Consider the following 17,174-nt stretch of genomic DNA (forward strand, 5'->3'; position numbering starts at 1 on the left):
ACCCATATCCTAAGCATTTAAACTTCAGGTTGGGTAGCTATGCTCATTCAAAAATGATGCAACCAAACAGAATAAACATTTGACTAATTTGGCTTGATTTCTAGTCATGCTATCTACGCTGAAAAAAAGCAATTTCAAAAAATATAACGCTTTCGTTTGTGTCAAGACTGGGAAATGTGTAAGCTGCAATATTTTTATAAAGGTATAAAGCTAGTTTACAAAATCTGAAGGAAAGCAATAGACAGTTGGAACTTAAAGTACCATCTGGCGCTACTAAAATCATGTTTGAAATTTTTTCTTGTCAAAGGGAAGTAGCGACAGAATCATAGTCATATTGAACATCGTTCCTTGTCTTATTTGGATAAACAATAATACTGGATAACTTCATGTTTTCTACTTCCGTGAAATGAGAGAGGGACGAATACTGCACTAATTAACCATGTTACTCGATAACAATGAAAGCAGGATTTTAACCAAAGAAACTTGAAAATCAACATACTCAATTTAACAAAAGGTAATTATAGACGCCAATATATGCCCTAACAAAATACAACCACAAAAAATGGTAAACTAAGCGAGTTATGTCGAAACTTCATATAATCACTCCCAGGGAAACGGACAGAAATGAGAGGGTTATTGGCTAACTCTAAGGTCAAATTCAATTGATCAAATATTCATCTGATTGTTAAACATTGTATGAGGCATTTCGGTGCGAGGTAACGATATACCAAAGCAGACCAAGCACATCCAAAATGAAACTAGTGACAACCCCATGCTCATTCACGAATCTGTGTTGGGTAAGAGGAGGGAAATGAAAGCAAAACGAGATATAAACAATGCAAGACGGTACATGCTTAGCCATAGAATAAGCTGCCCAAACCAGTTAAAACTACATTACCATTGATTTCATAAGCTTCTCTACTCATTTTTCCTTTATACTCAAGTTAATACCCTTACGAATTTGAACCCAACAGAGAACCTCAATACCTGGTGAAATACTTTTCAAAACTTAAGGTTTGTATAACCTGTTTTTATACTAAGTTAACACTTAGCAGTTAAAAACCTCGTTAAAGAAACAATTATCCAAAAATAGTACCAATGTGATGTCGAATTCAAGTGTTCAAGCAAAAGAGTTACAAAATTTCATGACGCGCAACCAAGCGTATGTAAAAATACTACGCCCTTATTTTTTTCTAAAAAAAAAAAAACCCTTTCGGGATAAGATGAAGCAGCTAGCATCTAGTGAACATGCAAGCAAACGTATCATATTCGAGTCATCATTACCATGTTAACGAAACCGAACAGAAATCAAAATGACCCCAAGCAGTCTTCTAAACACATATCGAAAATCTTAAAATCTTCATAAGGTCTATTTTGAGCTATACTGCCAAACATGTATAAAGCCTACCGACGCAGGAACTTCCATTTTTGAGTCATACTCACGGCCAGCAAAATAAGACGTCCAAATTCATTTAAAACGCAAAGTTTATCGGCTTTATTTTAGCTAGATTGCAAACTACAAACACTTTGCCACCAACACTGTCTAACATTAACAAAACATCCACACTATATTGTAATTCATACCTAGGTCCATAAACAAGACAAAAAAAAAAAACAAATTCAAACGATCAATGGATCACCGAAACTAAATATAGCGTAATTAGGCGGGACAAAATTCACTCCAGTAGTATCACCAATTGTGAATACAGATGATCTGAAACTCAGAAATTATTTTATTTCACATTTTTATACTTTCAAACATATAGCCATCATCCCGACTAACTAAATGACGAACGATTCACAAAATTAAGTACAACGTAATCAAGATGGGATAGTACCTTGTATGGGGCAGCGAAACTGGAGCCTTGACGTGTAAGAACTTCTGACGATAAAATCGACTCTGAGGACTTCAAATTTAGACTAATACTGAAAGAAATTTATCAAATTTTGAGACCCTCCCTTTTCTCTGGTATCACTTGTTCCTCCACTGCCCTTTCTACCAATTTTTCAACTTGTTGTCTAGGGTTGAAGAACACCCTATTTATAGGCTAAATCCGGACTCAAAAGTTCGGATTTGAAGCCAAAATTAAAGAAAATTGAGATAGGATTTTGAAATTCAAATCCAAGTCTCCATTTTTCCACAACTATTCATGATAGAATGCCAGATTTTCCAAGTCTTATCCCCCATTTTGTGCTGATTTTCACTGTTGCGCAGATTCTTAGGGTGGGGAAATGGGTTGCCCAGAGGGTGGTTGAAGGTTGTCGCTGGGTTTAGGCTTTTGAAGCGTGGAGGAGAGGAAGAAGGAGAAGAGAGAAAGGGAGAGAGAATAACTGTTTTGATCAGGAAGATGTGATGGGCGGTCATTGTATTTGGTTTATTGAGGGTGGGAAAAAGCCATAGTATAGGCTGATCATGTTGACTAAAATCGGACGGCCTAAATTTAATATAAAGATTAAATAAATAATAATAAATAAATTATATATATAAAAATATAAAAAATAAGTAAATAATTAGAAATTTGAGATCATCACATCCGAAATTTTAACAGACTAGGTTAATTCGTGCTAGTTGGGTGATTTTGGACTGATTCTGTTCAATTTTTGATCGAAGGATTCAAATTTAATTTAATGAGAAAAGGAAAGAGAATAAATAAACAAATATATAAATAAATAGATAATTAAATAAATAAAAATTCTACATAAGAATAACTAAGAAAAAATCAGGATCCTTTGAATTTAAAATAAATTGGCGTATCAGATTAAATTATATCGTTTGAAGTGAAATGGCAGAGTGGGCATAAAAATTATACTAAGTTTCCAGCTAATTTTTAGACTTTTGTTTGAAACTTATAGAATAAGGGTTGGGTTAGGATGAAATAAAAATTAAAGCTGGATTATTGTTGGTTCGAATACTCTTTTCCTACTGAAATTAACTTTATCGATATTTCTTGTTATCCTAAAATTATTTTTGGGTTCGTACATTCATAAATTACAAACATAATTTGAATACGCGTCTAATTTAATATATTTATTTCATTTTTAGATTTATTTAATAATGACAAAACATACTTGTATATATGTGTGTAGCAATAAGAACATAAATAAATATATCTGAAATAAGAATATAATAAAAATCTATACTTATCTTATATAACAAAATATACATATGTATGTGGTTACAATATAGCCTTAAAAATAAATAAAAGATGTGAATGCGATTACCAGAAGATAGTTTTTTGTGAATTTGATGTTAAAATATTTAATTATATTTGATTAAAATATTTTATTTATAATAAAAAATAAATTCCCTTTATTTCAAAAATTTGTAGAGATAGAGAAAGAAAAATATGAATCTTATTTCTTATTTAATTTTTGAAAATTAGTTAGGGACAAGAACGGCGATGAAATTAATTAGAGGGAAAGAACGAGCCAAAATTGAATATCAACAGGGACAATGTTTCAAGTATTCATAATTTTTTTATTTGTTGAAATTGAATAATAAGTGTGATGCGCTTGATTTTTATTTTAGTTTGAGGTTTCAATGAGCTTGGAGAAGTATTTTCGTAAAGTTTCAAAAATATGTTCAACGTCTCAAAATCAATCCCGACGAAATGAAGATGTTGATCAAATAGAAATACTATCTCAGTCTTCTCAGAGACAAAAATTTGATGTAAATGATCTAAAGGCTGACCCTGCTGAAAGACCTCCGATTTTGAGTTATCCTCCGAACATTCGTGATGAGATAAGAAGGGCATACATTCTAAAACGTCCTTGCCAGCCTCAAGATCATGAGTTTCCTCAAACAGACTTTTCTGGAACTCCACGTCGTTTTGTTTCTAAATGGTTTGATGAATATTCTGATTGGTTGGAACATAGTGTAAGTGCAGATGCAGTTTATTGTTTGTCTTGTTATTTATTTCAAGGCGAAAGCATTCATCAAGGTGATGGTAATACATTTTCGACGAAGGAATTTAAAAATGGGCACAAAAAAGATAGCTTTGCAACTCATATTGGTCCTCCGAATAGCATTCATAATCAATCAAAAAAGAAGTGTGAAGATCTTATGAGGGAAGAACAATCTATTGAGGCTGCATTTTACAAGTTGGACGAGAAAAGTAAGAATGAATATCGAGTTCGGTTAAATGCTTCAATCGATGTGGTTCGATTTCTTCTAAATCAAGGTTTAGCACTTCGCGGTCATGATGAAAGTGAATCATCCTTGAACAAAGGTAATTTTCTTGAAGCACTTTCTTGACTTGCGGATAGATGTGATGACATTTAACCTTATGTGTTAGAAAAAGCTCCAAAAAATAATAAAATGATTTCTCATGATATTCAAAAAGATATTGTGACTGCGTGTAAGATTGAAACAATCAAAGCTATAATAAAGGATTTAGATGGTGAATTCTTTGCTTTGTTGATTGATGAATCAAGAGACGTATCACGCAAAGAGCAAATGGCTATTTGTTTATGATATGTTGATAAAAAGGGATTTGTGATAGAAGCATTTATTAGACTTGTTCATATTAAAGATACTAGTGCTTTATCTCTAAAGAAAGCAATTGTGGATGTACTTTCTCACCATTCTTTAACTTTAACTTATGTACGAGGGCAATGTTATGATGGGGCAAGCAATATGCAAGGTGAGTTAGGTGGTCTTAAAACATTAATTTGACAAGAAAGTAGATCAGCTCACTCGGTTCATTGTTTTGCTCATCAACTTCAATTGACTCTTGTTGCGGTTTCTAAAAGGTGTGTTCAAATAGGAGAACTTGTACTATTGACTTCAAATATTTTGAATGTGTTGGGGTCTTCCTTTAAACGTATGGATGAATTTTGAGAATCTCAAAAATAAAAACTTCAAGAGGCATTAGATATAGGTGAGCTAGAAACGGGTAGAGGTTTGAATCAAGAACTTGGTCTTATTAAAGCCGTTGACACTCGTTGGGGATCTCACTCAAGTCGTTTGGAAACTTTATTAGTAACTTTGCCTTCATTGTTGATGTACTTGATTCTCTTGTTGAAAATGCAAGTACTTCGGGAGAAAAAACTAGCGCATCAGGATTTCTCAGAAGTTGTCAAACTTTTGAGACTGTTTTCTTGTTGCATTTAATGACTGATGTTTTAAGAATCACAAATGATTTTAATGTGTCATTACAGAAAAAAGAACAAGATATTGCTAATGCCATGATTCTTGTAAAAGTAGCAAAGAGAAGATTGCAAGCATTACGAGATAATGAATGGGATCCTATTTTAAAAAAAATGTTGGTTGGAATTCGCTCAAAGAAAAGGTCGAGGCATTTTGTATTAAGCATAGTATTCCATTACCCAATTATGATGAGCCATATGCTAACTCAGGAAGATCACGACGTAAAGTAGTTGATTATACTACTTTGCACCATTATCGTGTAGATGTATTTTATAAAATTATTGATTGGCAGCTACAAGAACTTAATGACCGTTTTAATGAGGTGACAAGTGATTTTCTTAATGGTGTAGCTTGCTTGAATCCAATTGATACGTTTTCTAGTTTTGACATCCAAAAGATATTGGTGATGGCTAAATTATATCCTGATGACTTTGATGAGTTCAACATGAGGGTTCTTGAGAATCAACTTGTTAATTATATTTTTGATGTTTGTGATATTGATAAAAGATTCTCCAATTTAGGTGGATTTGGGGAACTTTCAAGAAAGTTGGTTGACAAAGAAGCACTTAACCTATCCTCTTGTATTTCTTTTAGTGAAGTTTGTTTTGCTTCTACCCGTAGCCACTGCATCAGTTGAAAGAGCTTTTTTGGTAATGAAATATATCAAGAATGATTTGCGGAATAGAATGGATGATGAATTTTTAGATGGTTGCATAGTGCCTTATGTAGAAAAAAAAGTATTTAAGAATATTTCTAATGCGTGTATTATAGAAACATTTCAAGGGATGAAGCGTCGCCAAATGCACTTGTAATTATATTTTCTAATCAACCTTCTATTAATAAAATTTTCTTTGTTGACTTTATTTATATTATATGTTTGAACTTGTTATCCTGTATGTTTTTTTATGATTAGTTTGGTTCAAAGATTCTTCTTCTTCAATATACGATTTACAATATTTTTTTATGACCCGTTTCTTTTTCTAAAAATATGAACACCCTTAACCAAAATCCTGGATCTTCCACTGCATTACTGTTTGTTTGGAAATACTATTGTTGAATTATGATCTTAGTAATATAATTTTACTAGCGTGTATGATTACTTACTTTGCAGTTTGTGTGTTGAAGTTTTTGGAGGAGTTGGGAGTGAGTTACTATTTTCATTTGGCAAATGGGTTGGATGTTATAGTGGGAATTAGTGTAAACCAACAGGTGTTAGTGTAAAAAGATTTCAAAATTATTACACGACGCACAAGTTTAAAACTAGTTGTGATATGATTGGAGTTAATTTCTCAAAATGTCATTGAACTTGTGTAAACATCCCACTAAAGTAACTTTTGTTTCTTTAAGGATAATATTGTCACTGAACTATGCACTTCTTTTCGTTATAAGATAAAACTAAGAAATTATTAAGGATATGTTTGGAGAGCCACAAGGAAAGTGAAATTAGATATAATTACATAGTCCAATTCTCAATTAGGAATAAAGAATCAGGTGTAATTACGTAATGTAAATATAAAGTTACATTTTATTTCTTTTTTTTAAAGAGTAAATATATAATTACCCCTGATGTTGGCTGAGATTTTCAAAAAGACACATAAATTTTAACATTGACCTATTACCCCACGGTTCTTCTTTATTTCGTTACAAACGCATCATTTTTTGCTGAATCTCAGTCACAACAAAGTGAGTGAAGACATGCGTCAATCAGGTGCTGCCACATGTCAACTACGTTTAATTTCATATATTTTTTAATAAATTTTTCCTTTTTATTTAATTTAACACCCCACCCCACCCCTCTTCCCCCACCCCATCCAGCACTTCCCCTCAACCCCCACCCCCATTCAGCACCCCCACCCCCGTCCAACACTCCCACCCCCATCAGCATCTCCCCCTAACCCCCCAACCCTCCCCCCAACTCCGTCAGCATGCATTCTCATTTTTTTTTTGTTCAAATCACTTCAAAAAATAGTTTTATGATTGAATTGAAAGTTTTATGATTGAATTGAGTTTTAAAGATAGTTAAATGATATGATTTAACTGAACATGAAGCTTTAATGATATGATTTTAAAAAGAAAAAAAGCTTCAATGGAGGAGCCTTAATGGTGACATTGTGTTGAAGAGCTTTAATGGTATTAAAGAAGACATTGTGTTGAAGAAGAAATCGTGAGTAGTTAAATGATATGATATAATTATAAAATGGAGCTTTAATGAATGATTTAAAAAAAGAAAGAAACTTTAATGGTGAATTGAGTTGAAGAAGAAAGAGTGGGTGGATTGGGGGGCGGAGAGGGGGTAGGGATAATTTTATAAAATAAATAAATATTATTTTTTTAAAAAAAGAATATAAATTATATATCAATTATTTTACACGTGGCAGCTTTTAATTGGTCAAAAAGGTCAAATTCGAGCCTTTCACGCGCCTGTGGCACGTGTATACACGCAAAGGGTCAAAATGGTGTGTTTGCAATTGATTAAGTAAGAATCGTGGGGTAATAGGTCGAATTCAAAGTTTAGGTGTCTTTTTGAAAATCTCGACCAACATCAGTGGGGTAATTATGAATTTACTATTTTAAAAATAAAGTATAATATATTTTTCTTTTAAATTTCTTTTTTCAACTTTACTTCTTATGATTCAATATAATCACTCTTTTTTTTTCTTTATTTAGCACATTATTGAATTTTTATAATTTTTATTCTAGTATTTGAATTAAAGTAGTATTTTATTAATGAATCAAATTATAGACTTATGTGTTTTTCGTTCTTCTGAATTATATTTACTCGTCGGAATTTTATACAAGAGTATTATGTTTTTTCTCTTGGATTTTGAATTTATGTTTCGGTTTAAGTGTAGGTATTTGAAATGTGGACTTGTGTTTTGAATTTAGTTAAGTGTGGTCACTTGAGAAGTGAGTTAGTGACTTGAAAATGTTTAAGTGTAGGTACTTGAAATATGGACTTGTGTTTTGAATTTAGTTAAGTGTGGTCATTTGAGAAGTGCATTAGTGAGTCAAAAATGTTTAAGTGTAGTTACTTGAAAGGCGGACTTGTGTTTTGAATATAGTTAAGTGTGGTCACTTGAGAAGTGAGTTAGTGACTTGAAAATGTTTAAGTGTAGGTACTTGAAATGTGAACTTTTCATTTTGAATTTAGTATAGTTTGGTAACTCGTGAAGTGAATTAGTGACTTGAAATGTTTAGGTGTAGGTACTTGAAATGCGAACTTTTCATTTTGAATTTAGTTTAGTTTGGTAACTTGTGAAGTGAATTAGTGAATTGAAAATATTTAGGTGTAAGTACTTGAAATGAGAACTTTTTATTTTGAATTTAGTTTAGTTAGGTAACTTGTGAAGTGACTTAGTGACTTGAAATATTTAAGTGTAGTTACTTGAATTATGAATTAGTGACGTTTGTTTTGAATTTAGGAATTTGAAATGTGAACTTGGGTTTTCATTTTGGTAAAGTGTGGTCAATTGAAAAATGAATTAGTGACTTGAAAATGTTTAAGTGTAGGTATTTGAAATGTGAACTTTTGTGACTTGACCTAATTACTTGAATGTGATTGATTGTGTAGATGGAACCTGATTATAGCTGGATATATCAACGAAATATTGATAATAGAATAGGTAAGGTTGAGAATGAGGATGCGGATGATGAGTTGTAGTTTTTAGTCTTTTGTATGTTTTGTAGTTTGGATTTGGAACCTCGATAAATTTTGTAAATAATTTGATTTTTAATGTTTGTATTCTTATGGTGATTGATTGTATATTAAATGATTGGTGGGTTGTATTATAAATAATTTGATTTTAATTTTGTAAATAATTTAATTTTTAATGTTTGTATTCTGGAAATTTTCAATACTTTTTTTTACAAAATTTGTAAATAATTTGATTTTTAATGTTTGTATTATGGAAATTTTTAATATTTATTTTACAAAATTTATAAATAATTTGATTTTTAATGTTTGTATCCTGGAAATTTTCAATATTTTTTTTACAAAATTATCAGAAAAATCAACCACCTGTGGTCGATTTTTTGTAAAAAATTTTAAAAAACTGATCACATGTGGTCAGTTTTTTATAAATTAATTATTTAATTTAAATAAAAAATCAACCACTTGTGGTCTCTTTTTTTTATTTAATAATTATTTAATTCAATTAAAAAACGACCACATGTGGTCGGTTTTTTTATAAATTAATTAATTTTAATTTAAATAAAAAAGACCACTTGTGGTCGTTTTTTTTTTTGAAAATTTATTTTTATTAAAAAAATTATTTTAGAAAAATAATATTGAATTTTAAATATGTATATATGTATATATGTGTATATATATGTGTATATATATATATATATATATTTAAAAAAAAATAACCATACATGGTCGGTTTAAAAAAGCTACCACTTTTTTTTCGATCACGCATTTTGGTCGCAAATGCAGATTGTGATCGGTTTTCCTGTATTTTTAAGTAGTGTGAGTTACAAGAATAATGACACAACTTTCTTCACTTTATGTCTACTAATTGTCATGCACTTTAATATTTTTATTTTAATAATAAAATGCACCAATATTCCCCAACTCATTTTAATATTGAAATAAGAGCGTTATCACCAGTTTAGTTGAAGGGAGACTATTATGCATTATGAAGGTGTGCTCTGCATTGAACCTTCACTTAGTAAAATAGTAACATTTACTCCAGAGTCAGTAGTGGTCTCAGACTTGAACTATGACTGCTTAAGAAAAATAAAATATTACTACCTACACACAATAGTCAAGGTGTTGACATAAGCTTTAATAGCCAGCGCATTACAACCATGTGCTATCCCGATTTTTCATGAGCGTTTTTGAGAATAAGCCTCATTATCATAGGAAGCAGCCTACTTCCACACTCACATAGGTGAAATTTGTCAAGGGCGGTCCTGTAATATCGACACCCTACTCGTATGAGATACATAATTTCATTAAGAGTTCTTAGACTCAGCCTTCACAATTATTACCGGAACAAAATGTACTCACATCATAGGAAGGATTAAATAATAGTGCATCTCACACCAAATCATAATATGATTCGTTTTTTCTATTGAACCTGATTAGAGGATCTTTAGTCCCAAGGTTGGGTTTCTTCATATATGATTCATGATTTTGATAGGCTTCATTCCTCCCCCTCGATGTGATTCAGACCCTTTATCTTGCCAAAGTCTTGCTTAGTTCATCTGCAAGATAATAATTTGACATAATCAATGTTAGTGGTGCCACTTGTCAAATATAATATCACAATATTATTTTATTCTCACGGGTCTGAATTTACTATTGTAATAACAACTTCAAACTTTATCAATAATATTGGTGCTATCACAATAACTCAAAACTTGAGAAATCAATTTCTCAAAATAAAGTGATTGATCAAGTCACCTTTTCACTAGTTGAGACTAAAATAATTAGTTCAATCTCCATATTAGAGTTAACAAATAATAATTTGCTTTTTCATTTCAACAAATAGCATCAAATTTTTTTCCTCCTCATTTTACATCAAAAACACTTTTAAGTACAACAAGCCACAACCTTTTTTTAACCAAGTAAATATATCTAATTTGCTTGTGTAACCTGTTTAAGTACTTTTATATGATTTCATGCCAAGTGTAATTAGTCATATATCTCATTTTTCTTTTATTAGGCCAGTAAACTCCTTTTTTTCACACCACTTTGACATATTTGAATCAAAAGAAGTTACATGACTCATAAAATGTATTTCACAATTCTTCCTTTTCACCATAATGTGATATGTCAAAGAAAAGTTCATCACATAATTAACGTATTTTTTATTCCAAGAATGAAATTTATTTTACCCAAATATTTAATGTCAAATTGGCTATTCAATTTATCATTTATTTAATAACATGCATGTTAGAGCCAAAGACATCAACAAATATAAAAATAGTAACAAGTGATTTATTCCAAGACTAATATATGCACTTGTAACTTTTTTTCAAAGTATTCTCAAAAATTCAAAATCACATTTTTCTTGGTGAATTTTTCTTATTTCATTAGCCCCCACTATTTTGAGACTTTAAGGAAATAAACTTTTATGAAAAGTATAATTTTATTCATGAAAAATCATAGGTAACTTTTTACCTTTCCTCCGCAACAAGTAGAATTTTTTTTTTACCTTTTCTCTGCTTAAGTTGAGGAGTAGAAAGATACTTTACGTGGCTATCTCTTGCCATCCATCTTTTGAGATCTCCCATCTTGATATCCGCAATTTTTCAAACTATAACAAAATATGACTCTCCTTAAAATTATTGGTGTAATATTTACAATAAATGATTACAGTTGAAATAAAATTAACAAAAATAAAGAAATTAAAATAATCTTCTTCTTGGCTGAGGCGCGGATATCTCGCTTTCTTTAAGAAGATTCAAGCCCACCGCGGTATAATCTACATCGATCCAGAGGTATAATCTACATCGATTCAGCAGTATATCTCGTGACTTGTCCCCTCCAAGATACAACAACCCATCAACGATGTACAACTCAAGGAACTCCGGATTACTTAAAAAGTCCAAAGTTCCACCATAAGAACACCTTCCTTCAACATATATTTACTCTCTTTGTATAGTGAATATAGTTAAAGATTTATAATATTTTTTTTGTCTTAACTCTTTCTTTCACTAATATAATAACTCTCTTTTGTATAGTAAATATAGTTGTAGACTTAGAATATTTTTTTTGTCTCAACTCTCTCTTTCACTATTACACACTATAATCTTTTTCACACTTATCATATTTTCTTGTACATACAATAATATGCAAGACCACCTCTATGTATAGGTGAGAAATTCTTCCATGTAATGAATAGGATGAATGAGGAATAGTAATGTAGATAGATGAATAATCTTGATGTTACATAAATTACATGAAAGTAATGACCATGGAGTTACAAGAATTAATGACCTTAAGAGTTACAAAAATTAATGAACATATGAGTTACAAGAACTAATAGTCATCTTTATCACAATTCATACCCACTAACACAAAAAATAATATGGTGAGTTACAAGAATAATTACACCACTTTTTTACTTTATATCTACTAATTGTCATGCACTTTAATATTTTTTTTTAATAATAAAATGCACCAACAGGTTATAATAGAAAAACTTGCCTGACCAGTTCATTAGGAACTGCTCCTGCTCGGCTTATGCTTGTTCAAATAGCACCTGTTTAATTTGGCTTGGAGACTTACTGGACCTTTCTCACACCTAAACTGCTGGTAGAGTTCTCTAAGACAGTAAGGTGACTGATGAGTTTGTTACAATACGCCTACCGATGCGATTAGTGAAGTAAAAAATCATATGACAGTGTCAATAATCTCAACAAGATCCAATAAATTCAAGAAGATGTGATGAACTAGACACGGACATCATGAGAAAATTATTACTAGAGCTAATTTACAGTTAAGAAGTACTAGACATTGTTAGGATATACTATTAACCATATAATTTATGTTTTCATCTTATGTAAACAATTGTTTAATTTATTTATTTGATTTAATAATCTTTTATTTGAATAGATCATTGTCCTAACATTTATGTCATTTTAGACAATGTTATGGAGTTATTTAGCTCATATACGAAAGATTAAAATTATCGATCCTTATAAGTAATAACTAGTTTAGGTGTACGCGTCTTGTGCGCGTAGCTCACTTTAATGAGTTCAAATATTACACTAAATATAATATTTGTTTAAATAATAGAGATGAATATAATAATTAAATTTAATATCTTTTGGAGTATGTAAAGATGAAGAATTTATTTATTACACCTAATCTTTACCGAAAATAGTTTTAAAGTCGATCAATATTCATCTACCATATGTAAATTGCAACAAAATAATACAATGATAGAGACATCAAAATAATACAATTAAATCTAATCTTTACACACAATTTTTTTTTAAAGTTGTCCGACACTCATCTACAACTTGTAGACAATAACAAAAGAATATGACAATAGAGATATCAAAATAATACAACTAAACCTAATCATTACATAAAAAAATTCCTCAAAGCCGACCAACATAATACAACTAAATCTAACCTTTACATCAAAAATTCCTCAAAACCGACCAACATTTATCTATCACCTATAAACTGCAGCAAAATAATATGCTAAAAGTTATATCAAAACAATACAATTAAACTTAAATTTAACACACAAAAATTTCTCAAAGCCGATCGAGATTCATTTACGAACTGTAAACTACCACAAAATAACAAACTAATAGAGCTATTACGATAATACAATTTAACTTAATCTTTATCTAAAAAAAAAAATTCAAAGCCGACCCACATTCATTTAGCATCTATAAATTAAAATAAAACAATAAGATAATAAAAATATCAAAACAATACAATTAAATCTAACCTTTACACAAGAAATTCTTCAAAGCCAACCGACATTCATCTACGACCTATAAACTATAAAAATATATAATAGTGACCACAAAGCTTCGATTTTGATCCAACTAATTCTTATCTGCTCAAAAATTTTGACCCCAAAGAATGATTTTGAATGAAAATAAAGAAGATATATATATACACACATGTTGAATTCTATTATGCCGACAAAAACAGTGAAGAAGTTGAGAGTTAGAAAATCAAGCATTCACCAATCTAGACATGCAATCGAATCAAGTTAGATGAGCATCAATCATATTCTCCTAATAGACAATCGTTTTGTTCTCTAGTTTAATGTGCATCTCAATATTTATAGAAGTATTTCCTTAATAGAGTTCCATTTTAGAAGTATTTTTCTAATTGAACAGTAGAAAAAAATATTAATTAATTCTCCTACCATATATTTCAGGAGTCACATATATTTTAAGAAGTCTAGTTAATATAATAAAAAATAATTAAATAATAAATTTTAAAAAATAATGAAAAGACAGTTTTGTCTTAAGAATAATTTTTTAATAAAGGACAAAAGGTTCAAATTACTTTTCTAAGGGACTTCACACATTTAATATATTATAGATTTATTATTCACAAACTATACAATTAACCATATAGTTTATGTTTTCATCATATGTAAACACTGTTTATTTCATTTATTTGATTTAATAAAGTTTTATTTGAATGAATCATTGTCCTATCATCTATGTCATTTTTGATGATGTGTGGAGTTATTTAGCTCATATACAGAAGATTAAAATTATCGGTCCTTATAAATAATAAATTATTCTTCACAATCAGAGATGAAGTTGGATAATCATCTTGATGATTAATAACAAAATATTATATATAATTTGATCTTAATTATAGAAATGGTTCAATTCAAATTTCTTGTGCTAATATGCTTTTAAAATGTTATGAAAATTTATAAAACAATTTCTCTAGTTTATTGAGTGCACTTGTACCTGAATCTTAATATAATTATTATGATTGGTGTAGTCAACAAATTGAATAATGATGAACAAATTACATAAATAATAATTAGTTGATAGAACCATGACTCGGCATTGAAATAGATGACATCTATTTATGGTTATTTATATGTTTTCATGTGAAAACTCTGCAATTAGATTTTATATCCATCACGTGAAATTAGTCTAAGCATAATAACAAAGAATTAAATTAATTGATTGATTAAATTTTCAGAGATTTAGTTTAATTAATTAGTGTCGTAATTCTAATATGGAGAGTTAAATAAGATTTAGTCATAGATTTCGAAATTAAACCGGAGAGTGTAATTACAAATTTAGTGAAATAATTTGTAATTTATTAATTCAATCATTTACAAATTAATGTCATAAATAGAAGCCTAAATTTAATAAACTAGTTTAACCGTATGTGTCTCGCACATATAAAGTTTGATTATTTAAAATTAAATAATTTATCTATTGCGGAGATTTTTATTAAAGTATAAAAGTTTAAATCACTTTCCAAAGATTCTTTAGACTTTAATATAATAATGTAAATATAAACATATATTTTAGTGTAACACCACACACACATATATTACCACCAAAAGTTTCAAGTGGTTGATGAATATCACTTTTGATTTGTCATACCTCTTTCACTCTTTTCTTTGTTGTCAAATGATAAGAGAGACACATCAATTTGAACCATATTTGTGGTAAAAGGTATATTTTCCTATATTTTTTTATTTTTAAAGTTAAATCTTTACAAAATTATTAATTACGTTCTTATTACGTACTTAAACCTTTTAAAAATTTGACACTTCTTATATTTTTCTTATTCTAATGCTTTTATATTTATTTTTAGATTTTTCAAATCTTCTTAAAATCAATTTTAATTGATTTAGAATTCTTAAACTAATGAAAAAATATTAGTTGTTATCAATTCTGATGACTAATAAGGAAAGATTTTATCGTAAATATATTTAATTAATTTTCAACTCTTAAATATTAGGGAAAAAAATAGTGAAAAGACGATTTTGTCTAAAACAGAGACTTTTAATGAAAGATAAAAAATTCAAACAACATTTCTAAGATCCTTCACAATTTTAATATATATATAGAGAGAGAGATTATAGATTTAGATATAGATATAGATTATAGATTTATGATCCCTACTATACTTGATTAATTATTCCATTCGTTTCAAAATAGTTGACCCCTATTGACTTTGTACTTTTCGAAAAAATTTATTAGGGTCTTATTTTACTATATTAGTCTTATTAGTTATGCTTTTAAAATATAAATTTGAGTATATATATATTATTTAGTTATTTAATGATAAAATTAGTATTAAAAGAAATATAATATTCTCTTAATTTCATAAAAGTAACAACTAAATTGAAACAAACCAATTATTTTAAGCGAATAAAATAATAGTTTTTAAAAAGAAACGGAGTATTCTAAAAAACAGTAAAACTGTTTTTGTTACTGGTTTTCTAGAATTTGCATAGTTTTTGTGGGACAACGCCGTCATGTCTCAGCAAAAAAGATACGTGCAAACATGAAAAACGCCCTCTCACGTTTTTACTCCAGTTGAAACGTGTTATGTGATTATAAAGGGGAATTTCTTTCAGGGATGAAATTCTCTCTTCGTAAACCAAAAATTTACTCGCCCATCATTGAATAGATTAGTCAGTCTTTAGTACAAGGTTATAGCCTTGGATTGCTTTATCTTGAATGAAGAAGGCTACAACCCTGGATTGCTTTATCTGGAAAGAGTTGTGTGCAGGTTAGTGTTTACTCAATCTCATTTAAATTGCAATACCTAGTTTTTACCTTAGTTTAGTGATCCACGTTCATGCTTCCGCCGCGTATGATTTGTACGCTCTATCAGACGCACCTGTCTTTTCAAGTGCTTTGTTTTGAACATTAAGGCAAAAATACTAAAGAACCAAGATGGCAGATATTGGAAAAGCAATTGTGGCAACAAAAATCTTGTGCCTTAAGCTGAATTCTCAGATCCACCAACAGGATACAAGATTTGAAGATTGAGGATGATACTGTTTTCAAGCAAACTTTGTGATGGACATAGAATTAGGGTTTAAATTTTAGCAAGTTTTGATCCATTTTGAGCTAATTTAGTTCGATTTACAAGATTTTTTGTACATAACAAATATACGATCATCAAAGTAAAATGAGTTTTATACGAACCAAAATCTGAATATCGTAGATATCACAATCAAGGGACTACAATACTGCAATTAGTACCACCACAAACACCGAAAAGCCAAAACCCTCAAAAGGCGCACCAACACTCCTACCCTACTAATTGTCTATCTTAATACTTGTCTTACACACCTTTCTATCCAAGGTCATGTCCTTGGTAACTTGAAGTTGCGCATATAGGAAGAATAAAATTTAATAGATAAAATGTAAATTGAAAGGATAAAAAGGTTATAATTCATTCAATTAAATATTTGAAGATTTAAAAAAACTAAAGAGATAAATTGATAAACAAACTAATAGATGGATTGCATTGGAGGAATCGTGGAATTAGAAAAAGAAGAAAAGTACAGGAAACTGGAAAAGGGAAACAAGAAGAAAACAACCTGTG

The 17,174-nt window shown here is 29.7% G+C and overlaps 1 protein-coding gene and 1 long non-coding RNA gene across 2 annotated transcripts; both read left to right on the plus strand.

Moving 5' to 3' along the window:
* The first annotated feature begins 3,541 nt into the window (after positions 1-3,541).
* On the plus strand, positions 3,542-5,786 carry LOC124885861. The gene is made up of 4 exons (XM_047394112.1): positions 3,542-4,229; positions 4,296-4,438; positions 5,161-5,304; positions 5,442-5,786. The coding sequence occupies exons 1-4, from the start codon at positions 3,542-3,544 to the stop codon at positions 5,784-5,786; spliced, it is 1,320 nt and encodes a 439-aa protein (XP_047250068.1).
* Positions 5,787-16,076: 10,290 nt separating this feature from the next.
* LOC107878291 lies at positions 16,077-16,766 on the plus strand. The gene is made up of 2 exons (XR_001676803.2): positions 16,077-16,349; positions 16,455-16,766. It is a non-coding gene; the product is annotated as an uncharacterized LOC107878291 (long non-coding RNA).
* The last annotated feature ends 408 nt before the right edge of the window (positions 16,767-17,174 follow it).

This window comes from Capsicum annuum, chromosome 7 (genome assembly GCF_002878395.1).
Source record: "Capsicum annuum cultivar UCD-10X-F1 chromosome 7, UCD10Xv1.1, whole genome shotgun sequence".
NCBI classification, from domain to species: Eukaryota; Viridiplantae; Streptophyta; class Magnoliopsida; order Solanales; family Solanaceae; genus Capsicum; species Capsicum annuum.

What these genes read in the sequence shown, in the direction of transcription:
- LOC124885861 (XM_047394112.1), top strand. Translation starts at nt 3,542, where the DNA reads ATGAGCTTGGAGAAGTATTTTCGTAAAGTTTCAAAAATATGTTCAACG. An exon ending in TGATTGATGAATCAAGAGAC is followed by an intron (nt 4,439 to 5,160) that starts GTATCACGCAAA and finishes GTGTCATTACAG; the next exon opens with AAAAAAGAACAAGATATTGC. An exon ending in AGAAAAGGTCGAGGCATTTT is followed by an intron (nt 5,305 to 5,441) that starts GTATTAAGCATA and finishes ATTGATTGGCAG; the next exon opens with CTACAAGAACTTAATGACCG.